At 34.2% G+C, this 19,324-nt stretch overlaps 1 protein-coding gene across 2 annotated transcripts in view; it reads right to left on the reverse strand.

Annotated features, from left to right (window-relative positions):
• Positions 1–19,324, reverse strand: part of DNAAF6 (dynein axonemal assembly factor 6) — a 35,069-nt gene that overhangs the window by 12,671 nt on the left and 3,074 nt on the right. For both annotated transcript variants that reach the window (XM_039878941.1, XM_039878940.1), the window contains exons 2-5: positions 15,881–16,051; positions 12,179–12,251; positions 10,020–10,125; positions 7,571–7,667 (exon numbers count right to left, since the gene is read on the reverse strand). In XM_039878941.1, coding sequence (XP_039734875.1) covers positions 7,571–7,667; positions 10,020–10,125; positions 12,179–12,251; positions 15,881–16,048 — 444 coding nt within the window. In that variant the 5' untranslated portion in view covers positions 16,049–16,051. The remainder of the gene's footprint in view (positions 1–7,570; positions 7,668–10,019; positions 10,126–12,178; positions 12,252–15,880; positions 16,052–19,324) is intronic.

The following is a 19,324-nucleotide window of genomic DNA, read 5'->3' on the forward strand; positions in this document are numbered from 1 at the left end:
ATCATGTCTCCTCCTCAATGATCACCTCCTCTTTTTCCTCCCCTTTCACTGCTAAGTTCCTCAAAGAACAATCCATATTTGCTGCCTTCTCTTCTTCATTTCATATTCATGGCTCAGCTTTCTTCAGTCTTGTGTTGGCCCCTACCATTCCACTGAAGCTGCTCTCTTCCAAAGGCCACCAAAGACTTCTTAACTGACGAATCTAAAAGTTGCTTCTGCATCCTAATCCTGCTTTATTTCTCTATAACAGTAGATACTATTATGGCTTCCCCCATCTCTGTATATTCTTCTCAGTTTCTTTTCCTTTATCCATCCCTCAAATATTGGTGTTTTCTAAGAAAAATACATGAATCTGCTTGCATGGATTCAGAAGTTGCTGCCAGTTCCAGTTCAAGGATGCCAGAATATGTGATTCAGATATTTTGACGAAACCTCCTTAAAATGACAGTATCAAAATGGAAAATTAGTGATCTTATTACCAAGTAATATGTACAAGACATCTTACACTCTTATTTCATTCCTGACCTTGAGTTCATCTCTCTTACCCCCAATCTCTCTATCTCTCTATCTCTCTGTCCCTATCTTTAATTATAGGGAACTTTTATTTTCACCTTTTCTAATTTTAGTATCATTTAAAAATTTAAATATATCTAACTTTCATAGTCAGAAATATATTAAGTCTCTACAGTAAGGTAAGTTTTTAAGGGGAGTATTCAACTCCCTACTATCATTATAAATGAATGTTATGATATTAACTATAAATGTATGTATATTACTGAGATAACTACTAGAAATTATTCGAAGGTTTACAGTGCTACCTGGAGCTGATAATAAGGAATTGTATTACAGCTCTAATATCCTTCTTCCTGCCACACAGTCTGATATATAACCAATCAAATAAGGTTAGCATAATTAGAAAGCCCACAAAAAAGGTGTCCATCCTCTAGAATTTTAAATGGAATAGAGAATCCATTCCATTATTGAGCAGCCAAATCTAGTTATTTATTAAAAGTAAACGAATATGACTGCTTTAACCTTAAGAGAGAAATCAGTATTTGAGAAGCAGACCATTCAAGAAGCAAGTGAATTCTCAGCAGATGAGCAGACAATTTGCTCAAAATGATTGATTGTCCTTTCTGAGATGAATACGTGTGATAAACATATGACTCCTGGTTGTGTCTGCCAGATGGTGACTGACTCCTATTCCATCCCTTACTCTCACCCCGTTCTCAGTGAGATTTAGAGGTGGAGTAAGGCTCATATCCTAGTGAAGAGGTGACAATAAAAAATAAAACCTAATAGCTTGTTTTTTAGGTCACATCAGAATGTTCCCTTATCAATATAGGTCCATTAAAATAGGAGCACCAAAATATTATATATCCATTGCAGCTCAAAAAGTGTACCAGGCTATGTGCAGGCTGCTTTTCCCCTCTCCTGGAACAAATGATGGGTCATTTGACAGAATATCAATAACCCTAGCCCCATTCATTTTTGGATTTTGGAGATAGTCTGCTACTGAAAACCCATGGGTAAAAATAGGAATCTACTGACCTTCTTCCCCATGGCACTCATCTCCCTTCCTTCCAAAAATAGTCCTATGGGGAAGCCGGGCTCTCTCCTTACATATGTTTGATACCTAAAGTTCCTTTACTCACACTCCCCAACTGGCATCCAAGAGGTCAGATACCTCAGTCAGCCCTATTTCTCAGGGGTACGGAGGTTCCCATTCTTTCCTACCTTATTTATATGCCAGTTTTTTGGCTTCCTCATCGTTATTGTTTGTATCTCTTAAGCCATGCCACAATCCTAACCTCACCTCATTGATCCGATCTCTCTTGGTTTTCAGTATGTGGCCTGGAACTGGAGGGAGAATTTACAGTGTCTCTGTTTGAACTCAGTATCTGATTGTTGACTCCATCCTAGGGGCCACCTATTCTGTCCCAAATTTGTCCTATTTCTGCAAGTTTCCTAGTATCCTTATTAACATCTCCCCATCTTTAAGAATATACATGCTACCAAAATCAGTTCTATTTCATTCCAAGCCCAATGTAAAACCAGCACTCTGTGGTAATATATTCTAACCCCTGCAAAGAGCAAACACAAACTCTGAAAATCAACATCTCCAGTTCTTATCTTTGAGTTCCACATAGACTTGTGTTTCTAATAGCCTACTGGACACTTCCAACAAGATATTTTACAAGCAGTTCAAACTTAATATAACCAAAACAATATTTTTCTCCTAGAATTCTGTCTTCTTTCTTTTGAATTCCATACCTGATCCCCACTATCCTTTGTTTATTCTCATTTCAAAAGTAATAAATGGTAATTATAAAAAATATGGAAAATTCAGATGAGCAAAAAGAAACAAAAACCATCTCTAGGACTACAATCCAGAAGTCTACCACTTTACATTCCATATCTTAATTTATGCTATCATTATTCACCTAGTCACCCAAGCTAGAAATCTGACTCCTGTTTCTCCTTCACAAATCACATTTGATCACTTTCTAAATCATATCCATACTACCTTGAAAATGTCCACTGAAACAATTCTTTTCTATCCCCATTGCCATAGTCCAGGCTTTTACTTCTCTCACCTTAACTAGTACAATTGTATATCAACTGGTTTTCCTACTATCAGCCTTCCAAACTCACATTCATCTCCTGCCATAATCTTCACTGCATTCTTCACCATAATCTGCTACTAGAGTTGTCCATGCTAGTGCAACCTGGAGCTTCAAAAACATAACGAGAAGTTTTCAAAACATATGTACTTTCATGGCATCATGAGTTTGCTCATGCTGTTCACTTTGCTTAAACATCTTTTCCACCATGACAGTTATGTTCTTCAAATGTCCAGGTCAAAGGCCACTTGTATTATGAAGTCTGCTTGGGCTTTCTCCTCTTTGTGTCCATATCACTTTGCACTTATTTCTATCAACTTCAAATTTCCTGAGTTCAAATTGTAGTTCTGCTAGATTCTAAGTGTATGACCTTAAGCAAATTACTTAACTTTTTTGTGCTTCAGTAACCACATTTGTAAAATAGGGATAATAGCACTGATTTCATAGAGTTTTAGTGTGAGGATTAATGAGTTATGTGCAAAGTTCTTAGATAAACGCCTGGCACCTAGTAAGTATTATATAAATTGTTTGCTACTATTATTATATTATGTTAAGTGAAAAAAATCAGGACAAAAACTTTTATTTGTAGACTGTAAATGTAGGAAAATGGCTCCACTATGGCATTCTGGCAACTTTGCAGTATCCATATAGTCCGTGTAGGCAAGGCTCAACTGTGTACTTGGCAGAACATCCTGTGATCCTCTTGGAATGGGAAATAGACAGTCTTGTGGGGAGTTGCCTAAAGGCTATTTCTTATCTGTCTTTCTACCTTGTGGGAGGCTCCTTATCAGGCAGAAGGCTGCCATGAGGCAGTTTCTCAAACCTACTCCCTGATTCCAGCAAGGCATAGGACTTTCCACCTCCCTCCCCTTAGCTACAAATGCTGGCTAGAAAACAACTTAGTTGCAGTCTAGGGTGGACTCTTCAGCCTCTTCAGTTTGATGTCGTCCTGTGGGGTAAAGGGACACCGGGAGCTGATACCAAGCTGATCTTACATATGATGTCTGTGTAAGTAATAAACTATATCCATTTGATCTCATTGTTTCCTTATTGGATAAATCTATGAAAGTCTGTGCTTCTGCTTATGGACTGCTTGATCTCTTGACAGTAAACCCCTTAAGAGGAGGAAAAACTAATCTATTTTGTTCAACACTCTATATTGACTATCTGGCCTATAATAAGTGCTCAATAAGTATTTGTTGAATTAAAAAATATATATAGCAAACAATGATAAACATGTATTTAAGGGAATATAGTCAAGGATAAATATCAAACCCCTTATAGTGAGAGCCTTGTGGGGAGGGATGAAGAGTAGAGAGGACAAAAGAGAAAATAAAATATAAAATAAAATAAAACAAGACAGGGCATTCTATTCATGAGGTTTAAAGGAAAATAGACATGTCACCTAGGAGGAAAAAGCCCTCTAGCTCGCTTATTATTTTTCCATTAATTTATATGAGTATTTGATACCTTGTAAGCTTGACCTTATTTTCTCAAATGAACTGTAATGTAAGGAGGAAAGACTAGATTGGCATCTTTCAAACTGTGTTTCAAGGAGCTCCAGTTTTTCTCATAGGAACTGCCTCATGGGTCATAGTACCATTTTAACCAAGGTAGGGGTACTGTTATGTGTTTTATATGTTGGTCTTTCTCATAGAATTTTATTTGATGAAAAGGATTGGTAGCTAAAAACAAGGCAAAGCAAAATAAAATAAACTTGCAAACCACTAGCCTAGTTCTAGCTCTAAAATTAATATACAGCATGATAACTTTAGTTAATAATACTGTATTGAATACTGGGAATTTGCTAAGAGTAGATTTTAGGTGTTCTTACCACACACACAAATGGTAACTCTGCGAGATGATTTGTTAATTAGCTTGACTGTTAAAATCACTTCACTATGTATATGTATATCATTTCATCATGTTGTATACTTAAAATATATACATTTTTATTTAAAATATAAAATGCCTAAATATAGATTAATGCAAAGGAAGTTTGGTAGCTACAAATTCAAGAGTAGAGCAGCAGGTAGAATTTAGATAATGGAGCTCTTTGGGTTGGGGTTAGAAGGAAAGAATGGAAGATTTGCTGAAGATATACATAGTCCTACCAGAATTTTGTTTAGGACAATTGCTTTGATTTAGGACTCATAAATTTGCTTTCTTATTTGGAGTCTGGGAAGGGTAAAGAAAAGGGTGGTCCTTGTGAATTTTTAAACCCCAAATCACTCTTTGTACTTAACCAGATTGTGTATTCTCCTACTAAAACCTTACTCAGCTTAAGCAGAGATCTTCTTAAAGTCTCTGGGCTGCATTGTTATATGTATACCCGGTCCAGGACCCAAAAAACATATTTAGTCAATTCTAATGTGCAATTTTCCCTGCATTTTAATATTTCTGATATTAAGATGCATTGCACAATCAATGTGCACATTTAATGTGATAGCATACCTATTTTCCTTTGTTATTAAATAAATGGCATGTTTATAATTTGGTGATGTTTTAGATTTGAGGAAGTGCTATATTATCAATGGAAATAATAAGCATATAAATTTGAGCAAGAAACACTTGAGATAGGGTCAACAACCTCTTTAGTCTGAGTCTTACCAGTGGGGTTAAGCAATGATGATGGACGTCATCATTCATTTGCCTACAGGATAAAATTCAAGCTAAAAATGAGGGTTTTTTTTTTCCTTTTTTGAGAATCAGTTTACCACTATACCATGATCCACAATTATTCTTTATTCTTATTATATTCACTACTTACTCAAAAAGCCATGCTCTTTTATGCCTGGATACTTTTCCATGTGCCCCTACCTCTGCTTGGAATGCTCTTCTTAGAATGTTGTCCACCATAGAAATCCGATCCACCCAAAGACAGTTGATCCCTTTCTGCTTTATGTCACTAGGTACCTGGTATATGCCTCTAATATGTGCTTACCATACTGAACTGCTATGATTTGTTAGGTGTTCATCTCCTTTATTGGAAATTCCTGAAGGTAACTGACTATTTCTTATTTATTTCTGTATCCCCAGTACTTAGGATAGTGTCTGGTATATGTTCACTAAGTGAATATGTGAATAAAAAGAAAGAAGAAAAAAAAAGAACAGTATAATGTGGTAAAGTGTCATAGCACCAACAAATGTTTCTTTTGCTGCTGCCATTCATTGGGGTTTAGTTCTTATCCAAACCCTCTGAACTCCTGGGAAACTTACAATTGTCAACACTGAATTTCATTGTTAACAATAAAATCAGTTCATTTATGTTAGTTTTGTCTCCCTAGTTGATTATAAATTCATTAGAGGGAAAGATCAAGTCTTTTTCTGTATATATTTGTTGAGTTTTAGATAAATTGCATATTCCTATTCTGAATTGTGATTTAGTTTCCATGATTCTTCATTCAGTATACCTTTATCATTAATACTAGTAGCAATTTGCATGAGAGAAATGGAAAAATTTACCACTAGTTCATTATAACACACTGTTGAAGAGTCTTTTCTTGTCAATCCTAGGAATATAGCCTTAGTTCCCACCTGCTATTTGTATATAATCTCTCACAACAGTTTTATTTATTTAGAGCCTAGAATTCCTCCAGAGTTTAGAGCAATCCTCAATATCAGACATCAAAAATATAATTTTACAGTAATTTAAGAGAGAAGAATTTGAATATTACTGGTAAAATTCTGAGAGCTAATTACTTCAAGCAAGATCACTTGAAACCTTAACTCATTTGAGTTTGAAAAATCTCCTGAAGTACTTAAAGTCACTATTCCCATTATGTTACTTGATTCAATTGAATGTCTAAGATTTTGCTAATAAGAGAAAAACTTGAAGTTCACACAAAACAGAGATTCCGTCTATCATTCGCTTAAGGAAAAAAATATTAAGAATCTTCTATGGGCACCTCAGTACTCTCTACTGTAGAGCAGTGATCCCCAACCTTTTTGGCACCAGGGACCATTAGATGCTCCTATGAGAATCTAATGCCTGATGATCTGAGGCAGAGCTGAGGAGCAGGTACAAATACAAATAAAGCTTCTTTCATTGGCCCGCCGCTCACCTCCTGCTGTGTGGCCCGAGTTCCTAACAGGCCACAAACCTGTGCCTGTCCGAGGCCTGAGAGTTGGGGGACTCCTGCTGTAGAGTATTGTAATAGAGGGAAGGAAAAAGATAGAAGCACAGCCCTGGATCTCAAAAAACAAATTCATACCAGAATTACTAGTGTATATTGCCAAAATGAGTTGCATTCTACACTCTTGGTTAGACCCATATATTTTAACAAGATCATTACAAGGCTCAAATAAACAAAAATAAAGTGGTTTCAATGATATCATTGGCATTGCTATTGTTATTATACAGAAACAGTGGCTTAGCAAGGGTTGTTCTCCAATATCCTGTAATGTCATTCAGATTAGAGAGCCAAGTAACACTTTAGACGTCTTTTTAAAGTTTTAGATCAAAAGTTCAGATCTGAAAATTAAGAAACCCCTTTTTAAATTTCCCCATGTAAGCCAAGTTATTAAAAGAGATACAGACACAAGAGAAAAGACATTCCGGGAAGGAAATACTTCTTTCTGATTGCCCATCGACTTATCAGAAGTTAATAACCAATCAGATGGCATGCAGAGGACAGAACTAAGATGAAAGAAATGCAGTCCAGTTGGATTGGGCAGTTTTAATATGATCAGAAATAGTGTATTATATCATATGATTCTATTATGTTTATTTGTAAATCTTATCCATGTGTGTAAGGTTTATTTATTTTGTATATGTTTACCAATTTTAAACTGTCTATCCTATTATTCCTTTAATACCTGAAACATAGAAATCACTATTTCTAAAGAGTTTACAGCCTTGCTTATAGTGTTATGTATACAATAGGCAGGCAGTCAATTTAGCTATAATGGTCATAAGAAAAATGACTAAGGGAGGAGAAGCTTACCACTAGATCCTCACAACATGCTGTTGAAGGGTCCTTTCTTGTCAATCCTAGGAATATATCCTCAGTTCCCACCTGCTGTTTGTATATAAGCTCATATCTGAAAAAAAAAAAAAGTTGTTGATACAGAGACTCGACTGAAAGAGCAATTCCCTGTCACAGAGCAGAGAATTAGAAACTTATGAGAACATACCATTACAAAAAAATAAAATAAAATAAAACAAAAGGACTAAATGGAGTACTTGCAGTTTTTCAGGCCTATAGCAGAACATAAAGGAATAGAAGTCTAGAAATTCAGTCAAAAATACCTAGCATTGTAAAGCGGGATTTATGTCATATATTCTTCTTTTCTAAAATAAAACTTGTTTTAAAGCTAAACAAATGAAATGGATTAAGGGAACTTCTAATAAGATTCTAAGTAGAAGAAAACAGGAAAGTCCTTTCAAGGAAAACAATGACTCAGAATAGTGGGCCCATAACCTGGGGTTTGATGGATGGGTAGAAACTCTCCTCTGCTGAATTTAATCCACGGAGTTAGAAAATCCAGATTTAGTACCATTTATGTCATTAACCATGTGACCTTAGTCAAGTCACAAACTCATAGAGTTCCACATTTGTACAAGTTATGAATGGGGATGGGTTTGAATTAAATGATCTCTATGGTCTTTTCTATATCTAAAATTCTACAATAGAAACACTGGTAATGTAGTGAGCACGGCTACATTATAGTGTTTAGAATCTAGTTCTACAGAATTCTTAGTTCAATGAAAGATTTTCTTGGTATTTCACTCACACATGACGATTCACTTGGGCCCTTAGAGATAGCGTAGTTTATAGAATCATGCAGCCATTATGTACCTTATCATTTTAGATGGAACAAAGTAAGTAAACATTCACACATGTTCTTTTCTGTTTAATTCTACCCTAATGAAGAAATGGTAAATCTCTGGACAGGAAGACTAAAGGATTACATTAAACTTCTGACAACTAGCAAATAGGAATGCCCAAGAATGAAAAAGGGATTTCTCTGAGTTGGAACAGGACTAACAATAAGTAGCTATATGGAGCATTTTTTTCTTAACAGGATATAACATCTATCAGATATTTACAAAGGTGAAGCCAGGTTAAAACAAAACAGAAAGGTGTCGATCCATATGCCTGTGATTACCAAATAGATTTGAACTAGCTGCTCCTCTTCTCCTCATCGCCAGATGAAATTTTCCAGTTGCCTACTATATAAATTTGCCTGATGTCCTAAAGGCACCTCACAGTCCACACATCCAAAACCATGCTTCCCCTCCACCTACATTCCCAATTATAGTTAATTGTCCCACTATTCACCCAGTCACCAAAGCTAGCTACCTCAGCATCATTTTAACACTTTCTTCTCATTCATTATATCTAATCAAATACCAAATCTGCCTTCAAAAAATCTCTCAAATAAAGAACCTCATGCTTCTTCTTGAGGCCAGTGGCTTAGATCAGGCCCTTATTATTTTTTATTTGGCCACTAGTGAGTCCTTTTGTGAACTGTCTGTCCACGTTCTTTATCCATGTTTCTCTTTACCCATTAGGACATTTTGAAATATATTTGCATGAAATAGAAAATAAAGACTTAAAAAAAATTAAAAAGCATTTTCTTTCATATCCTGACTGGATTACTTAGGCATGTAAACTTTCATGGATGTTCTTTCCACAGAAGATTAAACATCAGGAAAAGTGAAAATGTACTCAAATTTAGAGCTTGCCATATATAGATGTTTGACATTTATTAGACAATATGACAAATGAGTGACTTGATTCTTACCTTTCATATGGAAATGTGTATACTGTATAAACATAACCTGAGATTTACTCTCTTCATTCAGAAATGTTTTTAAATCCCCTTTGATTTTTTTAATGAGGTTTATGGTTTTTTTGACATTGAATATTTGAGAGCTGTATACTTTTTTCCAGTTAATTATCTGCAGTCTCCCACTGCTTCTATTTTCAGAACTGACTTAGAAAATAGAAGCATAGCCTTTTTTCAAGCATTGGACACAGTTTTATAGTCATAGTCAATGTAGAACATTGAATAATTAAAAACAGGTCTTTGACATATAAACATGGCATAATAATTTAGTTTGCATGAATGTTTGTAATTTAATAGGCTGTTTTCCCACTGTTGGCTTCATATTATACAACTGACTGACATTAAATAAATTTATAATGAAAATGACTGTGTTTTTTATTTTTTGTTAGATAATAACTGAAAGGAAGGTCTTATGTTTTATTGTTATTTTCTGCTTTAGAAGGGAAGAAATTACCAATTACACATGCTTTCTGTGTGTCATTGTAATTTTAGCTTTTATGTGGTAGAAGTTACTTTATGAATCTTGTCAAAAATAGAATGGTATCAAATGACAAATCTAGTTTAAACCCCTAAACACATTCCTGGCTTCATCTGACTTACTCTGGTATTTCTCTAACATCCCACATGTCATCATGCTCTGCTCTTTCTGGAACTTCATCTGGATTCCAGATTTCCTCATTAGTTTCACAACTGGCTTGAGGGATGGCTGTAAAGAAACAGAAGATAAAGCTGAAGTTGTTGCCTATTTTCCCCCTTGAAATTGCTCCTGTACTTCTTTACACCTAGTTTGGGATTATTTAAGTAAAACATTTTCTATTTGTAATCACCAGCTAGTTTTTTGTTCAAAACAAGCTAAATTAGTAACAACTAATAAAATTTTTAATCAATACACAACTGATACATTGTAGAATTGTAATAATAATCATAGAAAATTTGAGGAAGACATATAAGCAAATAGAAGAAACTAAAATAATCTACAATCCAACTGCCAGGAGATAAGTGATGTTTATAAGTGATAAACATTCTGGTGTTTATCTTTTCAGTCTCTCTCTCTCTCTCTCTCTCTCTCTCTCTCTCTCTCTCTCTCTCTATATATATATATATGTATGCTATATATATATATATACACACACACACACACACACACACACACATACATATATATATACATATATACATTAATATATTTTTATATAATATATAACATGTAATATATAAATAATATATAAAATAACATTATATAGTATATTATATATAACATATATATGTAAAAATATTGCACATTTTCCAGAAACACAAATAAGATCATATATAAAGAACAAATCAAATATATCTTGCATTGCGTTTTACTATATAAAAGCCCTTTGATACATTTTCCATGCAAGCATGACATAATTCTTAAAAATATACCATAAGTTAAGAAAATTTAAGATGATAATTTTTTAATCTAGTATTTCCATCATGTTGACAGAAAATCTCTGTCATTTGTCCTTTATGTAGAATTGAGCATGTGCTTGGGTTTCTACATGTTATCTTTAAATGTTTAAAAGTAAATAAGCATGCAAAACCAAGCTTTTATTTGTTCTATCGAAGCAGCAAATGGAGACCCACATTAGAACTTTATTTTGAGTCTTTTTAAGCACCCCCTAAAATGAACCTAATGGTCAAGTTTTCAATTCTGCTAATCCTTTTGAAATTATCTGCTTCCATCTAGCATGAGCTTTGTAAAGCTTAATTACAAATTTATCTATAACACTTTACATATGACTCATTGTTCTCAGAATTGAGAGATTATTAGACCTACATTATCAGAAATACAGGCGACACAGAAATATATCCAAATTTGAGCTAGTCTTCCACGGAGCGAATATCACTTGAATGAGGCAAATAGACTCTTGAGTATGCAGAGCAATAATAACTGAAATTTTGAAATCATCACCTCAGACCTCATTTTTATCCATTATTTTAAATATTTCTCCAGATAAAATCTTTTACAATTAGCTAAAATGATGAGAGGACTTCAATTCCTTTCCTTGCCCACCTTCTAGTAACTGTGATCATGACCAACAGAATTAAAGCCTTTTGTTTTTAAAGACATGTAAAATGTTTGGCTACGTGAAAACGTTTAGGCCAACATGCTGGGAAAACATCCAAAAAATATTTATTCTAGTTTATTGGACCTGTGACAATATAAATCAAGCCATGGGCTTTAATTTATAAGTATTTCAATATAAGATAAAATTGTGTAGCTTTTTGTTTTATTGTGTTCTCCAAAAGAGTATTAACTCAATGGAGACAGAGACCTTTCTATTTTGATCTCCATTGTAATGTCAGAGATTATCATATTGCCTGGTACATAACAGGCTCTCGATAAATATTTATTGAATAAATTAATGAGTGAATTCTTTGAAATTGCCAGAATATAGCAGAGTAGAAAGTGAAGAAGCTAAGCATCTTGGTAACTAGACCCTAAATAATAAGTTATTTGACCACACATGACTTTGTGGTTTTCCATCTCAGGAAATATGCCAAAACATGTGAATAATTCAAAGCAAATTAATTTCCATTGGTAGAAAAATATCGTATTTCCAAGAATAGAGCAAAAATAGCATCTTTATATGTAAATGGCTGTTCATCATTTCCACTGTTATTTGAGTTCATCTTTAATAAGTGCTAGTGTTAGTATTACTTTCCCTATAATTTCACTCCTGAAGATGGTACTTATTATTTTGACCTATACATTTTATTAAATAACTTACCTGTTAACTCTTCTGTTTTTGGTGGTCCAATATTCCCAGGACCCATGGCTCCTATTGCAGATGAACAATTTGACTGGTAGAGAAGATAAACAGTCTCACATTCTATAACTACTACTTGTCTAACTTATATGGCTAGTAATACTTTAAATTCAATAAGCTTTCCATCTAAAATTTTATAGAGCTTTCCAGTTTAATTACCCATTGTTGTTATACAACAAAGAGACAGATGTCCAGTATTATTTTGAAGTGTTTTTCTTGTCTTTTCAAAAGGTATTTGGTTCAATAGACCCTAAGGTAGAATTGATCTTTGATCAGAATAAATCCCTAGTCTCAGATCAGTGAATTATGGATCCCTGGAGACAGGAGAATGTGCCACATTCATCTCTTTGAAGGTTAGAACGAAGTGTTAATATAAGAGCATTGACACCTTTAGGTTTTGGCAGTGTCTGGTCACAGTTAGATGGGGGATAGAAGTATGGAAAAGTTTTATAGAAATAAAAACAAACCACTAAATAGAGTCTAAGTATTTGGACATCAAATGGCTTATTGAAAAGTCTGGATTACAGCTTTTATTTCTTTCCACTGTGAGTATGAAACGCTGCCTCATCACACCACTTCATGACACTGAACTAGTAGATTTAAACAGCAGCCCTAAATTAACAGTGTCAAATACATGCTGAACCACTACAGTCTTCATACATGTTCAAGTTTATTTTGTCATATTCTGTGCAAGCATACATACCCCCATACGACAGTCCCTGATGCACCAGTACAAGAACAGTTTTCCTTTTTCAACTAAATATAACACATATTATACCATCAGTATAGTGGCAACCACTTCATTGGTCCCTCTCAGGGTTCTTTGACATTTAAAGAAAATATTTACTAATTGTTCTTGCTAATGTCAGACTCTGCACTTTAATTTACTCCATTGCCGGCAGTTAAAAAATACTTATCCCCTTGGATCCTGGTAAATAGCATCTCTAGCTCTAATCTCCCAAGACTTAAGACATGTATGAAACTTATAATGTCCTGTTTGGGCAAGAAGAATAGTGACTGTCCTTGAAAGGCGGTGAGAAAGCTCACCTGGGTGTTTTTATGCTAAACTATTCCAAAAGCTATAGATTAGAAATTAATTTATAACATCTCAACAGTTTCTGAGACAGTAACTATTCCTTTCCAAAAGTTGCTTCAAAAGGTCTATGTACACAGTTAAGGTGTCACAGGCATTTTTATGGGAAAATCCCAAGACAATATTCTATATTTTTTTTTCTTTTTAAGCACTAAGGCCATGTAAACTTGTAGTGCTTTTCTTAAATTATTATTCACCAGGATACTAATAGTTAACCAGGATAAAGCATTTCTTGGAACATGAGGGCCTCTTGTTTTGTTGAATGACTCCTTCCGTGAAAAATTAAAATCCATAGAAATGAAAACTTGAACATTCCTGATAAAAATGGATATGCAATTCATGTATAGTGATGATTGGGTCAGTATGTCATAATATAGGAGGAGTTTCAGTTTATTAACTTAATGAAAATAAATGATTAAAAATAAAATTTTCAAGTGAAAAGATGGATCAAGATAATAAAAACATTAAAATCCATCTGGCAACTGTTTTTTATAAGAATATCATTTCAGACTTTACCATGAATCCATATCCAATTATCTGAGCAATTTATCAGTGCAATTCATGCCACTTTGCAATATGTAAGAGTTAGAATATCCTTATTACAATGTCTGTGAAGAGTGGTGAACTGTATTTCCCCACAGGTTTTAATATCTCCTTATGAGTTAAAAAAATACAACAGATGTACTCTATTTCCAATCTCCCAGATTCATCGCAATTCATGGTGGCGAAAGCATAAATGACCCGATGTGTATGTAACAGTTATGCTGTTTTCAGAGAGTGTATTTTCAAAAACATATCACTCTTGTAACCATTCCACAGTTCCCAGGATTAATACATGTTAAAAAATGAAAAGCCGTTTCTCTCCTGGAAAATTTAATAGTTTGTTAGGAACATTAATTATTCTCCCACTATTCTGATAATCCAATTCTATATCCTCTAATGATATCTGTACTGCAGTATCTGAATGACCAATTATCTCAAAATTGCTTATAATCCATATATACAGAATCATAAATTATTCTAGTAATTTTACTCTATAAAGTGTACAATTTGGTAAAATTGTCCTAGTCTCTCTATTCTCATAAGCACTCATCTTTACCCTGGAAACACCTCTAGATGCAAATAAACATATCCATACTTAAACACCAAAAGGAACGGGCTGTGTAACCAGGGTAAATCCTCTCTGAATCTGTTCCAATTAAAAGTTTCACTTCCCTTTGTTCAAGATCACTATTTCTCAAATACTTGTTATGCTTTTTCTATCTGACATAACCCCAACTTTCCCAGGATGTATCATTCTATTTCAGCTAAGGTAGCAAAAATGAGCTTGCCTTCCCAACCGCATTGATGCATTCTGCCTTTTTCTCCTGAGTCATTTGTTGTATACCCCCAATGCTGTTATTAACACCTTGATTTTTCTTTATTTGGTTGACCTCTACTAAGACTTTTCCCTGACTCAAACTTCTTGGTTCCTGATCCTGGCTCCAAGCTGACTCAGTTCCCCTCTTCTACAAATTTTTCCATTGCATGACTTATTTGATTCTGCCCTGTTCCACCTAAGCTTTTCCTGGAGAGTGGAAGCTAAACCCAGTTTGAATCTGAGCTACTAAATTTGCCGCCTGTTCATATTATACTTGTTTTTTCACACTATGGCAAAAAAGAATTCAGAGAGGAGCAAATTGATATGTATTTTCATGGGAGATGATTTGCTCATGGTAAACTGGTCATAATAATGAAAAAAACTTCATTAAAATAAGTTTAAGAAATAGAGATATATTCTGCTATAATATGATATTTCTGCCCAAAATTTTATTTGTCTTTATATAGGCAGTCTGATAGCCAAGGTCCACTGATATCTAAGAAGTAGGAGAACAAAGATCAGGCGGTTACACAGAAGTATTTTGATTATATTGGGAATGCTGGTAGTGATTGTGGATTGGCCAAAGTTCAGCTCATGGAACTCTGCTACCCAAAATGAAGCCCATCTTGTTGCTGCAGGCCTCCCTGAAGTTACCTGTCCTGACCTCAAATGCTATTCAACTACATAATTACATTCCATAGCTCTATATGTGCATGTACCTGGAAGCCAATTTGAGTAGGCTGCAGCTAGTTTGTCCTCTTATTTGGCTCAAAATATTTTCTGTTCTGCTTTCATGTGCAGACAAATAAAAAAAATAAGGGACTGGATTTAGGTGGCATAATTAATACTGTCTATTGAAATTGTTTTATAGAAATATTGCTTATGCTTAAAAATCCTGGCTATCACTCTTTGCAATGGTTGTCAAGCCTTCATTGGCCATAAATGTAAATGACAAATATTTTGAAATGTGGCTATTGCTACCATAGTTACAGAACAATTTTCTTATTTAGCGTTCAGGTAGTTTAGGAAAAAAATGTAATATGTTTGCTATAAATGTACTAAAGATTATACTCTCATCAGCCCTGCAACCTCCTGTGAATGTATTAGATGCCATAGCCCTGCTCTCACAGAAAGATTGGAACAAGTTGTTCAAATACAGTTTTACCGTGTGTTGTGAACAGAACTAATTCATCTGTAAGTATATAACCACCTGTCCGGACTCAAAATCATCCTCTTCCTTGGGATAAAGTAGCTCAGAGAGGGTTTGCAGAGTTGAAATCGAAGAAATAGTTTCAGTTTCCATATTTTCAGATTCCATATTTTCAGTTTCCATATTTTCAGTTTCTGTATTTTCAGATTCCATATTTTCCAATTCCATGTTCTGAGGAAGAAGATAATGAGAAAGAAGTATTTTAGTTTTTTTTTTTTTATTTTAAGACATGAAGTTTATTATTATTATTGTCACATCTCCCTTCTTTCTCTTGGTCACTCCATTCATTATTGCTTATTCTTCCTTGAAAATCCTTGTAAACTCCTTCAAATATATGTATTTTTCTGACTCACAGGCCTGGGGCAGCAAGTGAACTCAAGTATTCAGCTTACCTTACTAAAACTTCTAAGCATTTATCGAGCACCTACTATAGGGGTTGTCAGGTTGTAGTGTGCTTAAGAATCACTTGGGAAGTCAGTTAAAACCACAGTTTCTTAGCCCTACCTCCAGAGAAAGTGGATTTCAGTGCCATATAGAATATACATCATTATTTGGAAACATACTTGTGTAGACTACCTTTTTTTCTGTCTCATGTATGCTGTCTAGGCTGTATATTCCATTTAGTGAACTGAAAAGAATGTTTATTAGGAGGTATGACTCGAGGAACTTACTTTACACTTTTTCCTCAGGCAGGCCTGTACCTCTGCTTTATTTAAATTTTTAATCAACTGTAAATGGCAGTTAGCAGTATATTGCCATTTGAGAACTCTAAAGAGTTAGTTCATTGACTTTAATGAAAATTCACACAAAATAAAATATTTTTCTGATTTAATAATACGATATGTCTATTACGAAAATTTTAGGAAATAATACATTGAAAGTATAAATAAGAAAATTACAACTACCTATAATCCTGTCAACTAAACATCAGTCTTTTAAATAATTTCTACAGTTATATTTGAAGTAGGAATTCAGGATCTTTAAAAATCTTGGAAGCATCAGACTTGAATGAATAACCTGAATAAACACACTACTGAATTAGGCCTATTGTTATTGATTTAGGCGTAAATATAATAGGAATCTTTTCTATACTTCTGCTGATATTTTAAAACATTATTTTATAAATTTAATTCACAGGAAACATTAGTGCTTTTACTAAATAACTCACAAAAAAATTTTCCATTGTGCCTATAGTAGGAATACAAAGGGATTCTCAAATCTGTACTGGTATAATCGCCTGACACAATCAATCTGCATGCAGATGAGGTTTTACAAACCTTGTTTTATTACATTGTACTATTATTCTGAGTTTCTTTTTTAAATAGAAAACTGATTTTAATGCTTATAGGAGATGTCAAAGATATGAAACAAGTGTTAGATTGTCCTGTACATCTAGCGTAGAGGCAGAATATATCATAGTGGTTAAGAGTAAGGGATCTGAAGTCATACTGCCTACATTTGTATCTATCATTTATTTCCTAGTTCTGTGACTTTTGGCACATCATTTAAACTTTCTATACCTCATTTTCCTCATATATTAAATGGGAATAATAATAGTGCTACCTTATAGAGTCGTTACAAGGATTAAGTAGCTTAATACAGGTAAAAGATCTTGCAACAGCGCCTGGCACATATTAAGCATTTAACATATGTTAGCTATTATTGGTACTTTAAAAATTTAATTTTGTTGGGCACAAATATTACTTCTCATAATGATGTCAGATAAATTAATAATAAAGTCATTACATTAGAAATTCATTAAATTGGGAAGGTGAAATAAGAGGTGATAAAACAATCTCCTTTCACAGTATGGTCTTGTAGTCTGCTATGGAGATGAATAATTGACACATACTAAATTAAAAAAAAAAAAGAGGTTCCTGTTTATATTTTTAAAGTTCTAGTTGATTGTATGTGCATTAAATACATTAAATATTTACTTAATATTAAAAGCAAAAGGTTTGAAACATTTTCTACCTTTGACAATGAAAGAGGAAAATAGATCCAAATATCAGATACAATTATATAATTAGTATTTTGAGTTGAGATTGCACAAACAGTGAGACTTCAAAAAAAAAAACAAATATAGCAGAAATTGTTTTATTATTTCAGCATTACCTACCTTATAAAATTGTTGTGATAGCCATATTATGCAATGTAGGTGAAAGAGTTTGCTAAATTTGAAAAGCTATGTAAAAATATCATTATCATCTGGCACATAGTGACAGCACCCACAGATACTTAATTATGAGGCTTGTGAGAGCTCAGTGGTGGGCTGGTGAGAAGGGATTAAACTGGAACCAGTAGAGCTAACCCAGAAGAAGGCTAATTGGAATTCCCAAATGTAGTGTTTGAGGTAGCAATCAAAACCGCTATTCATGCATTCTCATCTGCTTGCCAGGGACATGGCAGTGGGAGTTTTGGGACATGAACAGAAAGAGGAGAAATGTTGAATAGTTGTAATTAGAGGGAGGCCTATTTAGGGTGAAGTCAGGCCCTTATCCATAAGTGGGGGTATAGGAGGCACGGTATGTTTCTTGAGGATTATAGGAGAATTGGCAACTAGATGGAGGATCAGAATAGGGCAGGGCTCAATATCACATCTGGAAAAGAGAAAATGAACAAGGCACTGTATCAGAGGCTCTGTCATATCACTTGGGCAGCCACAGTACAGGTTATAAAGGAAGCCTGTGATTTAGGGTGTATACTGGATACTGGATTTAGGGAAAGCAGATTAATTCTAAATCCCCACCAGCTGGGAAGGAGTTCTGGCCTGGTTCTCATTAGGTGAGAGGCTGGGCAGCATGGGCAGTAGGAAACTATACCTGTAGGCTAAACGTCTTCAGTTAACTGGAGTGGTCATACAGTCGGCAGTCAATGAATACTGAATAAAGCATGATTAAATTCATACGAATGCTATATTTTAAAGAAGTCACCTTGGAAGGTTACACACTGATGTAAATTATGCTATCAACGGTCAAAATATTTTGGAATTGCCTTCATATGTATCACCAAGAAAATAGGTATCATTATGGTATCACTCCATAATGATTACACATCAAATTTGTCTCCAAGCAAATTTCTAGATATATCTAGCCATATCACATCTACTTTCAAAATATGTAGCTGTGCTACTTTGAGGATAGTCAAAAGAATATGCTACAGGCCTCAAGGCAATTCTAAAAGAATACTTTCAAAAGTAATTTGAGCGATAGTAACAGCATTAGAATAAGTGGCTAGCCTCCCAAAGTGACCACTTTGAAGGAGATTCCACTCCCTTGGAATATATATGTTTGAGTGTATTTGTTAAACAAATCTTTCACAATAATTTATAGTAACACTCTATATATCTGAACCATATTAGGAATTGGACTTTTCAAATTCCAAGTTACACTGGCATAAAATGGTATAGATGCATACTTAGTGAAATTGGAGTAGAAATATCAT

This window comes from Pteropus medius, unplaced genomic scaffold (assembly GCF_902729225.1).
Source record: "Pteropus medius unplaced genomic scaffold, Ma_sr-lr_union100, whole genome shotgun sequence".
Taxonomy (NCBI): domain Eukaryota; kingdom Metazoa; phylum Chordata; class Mammalia; order Chiroptera; family Pteropodidae; genus Pteropus; species Pteropus medius.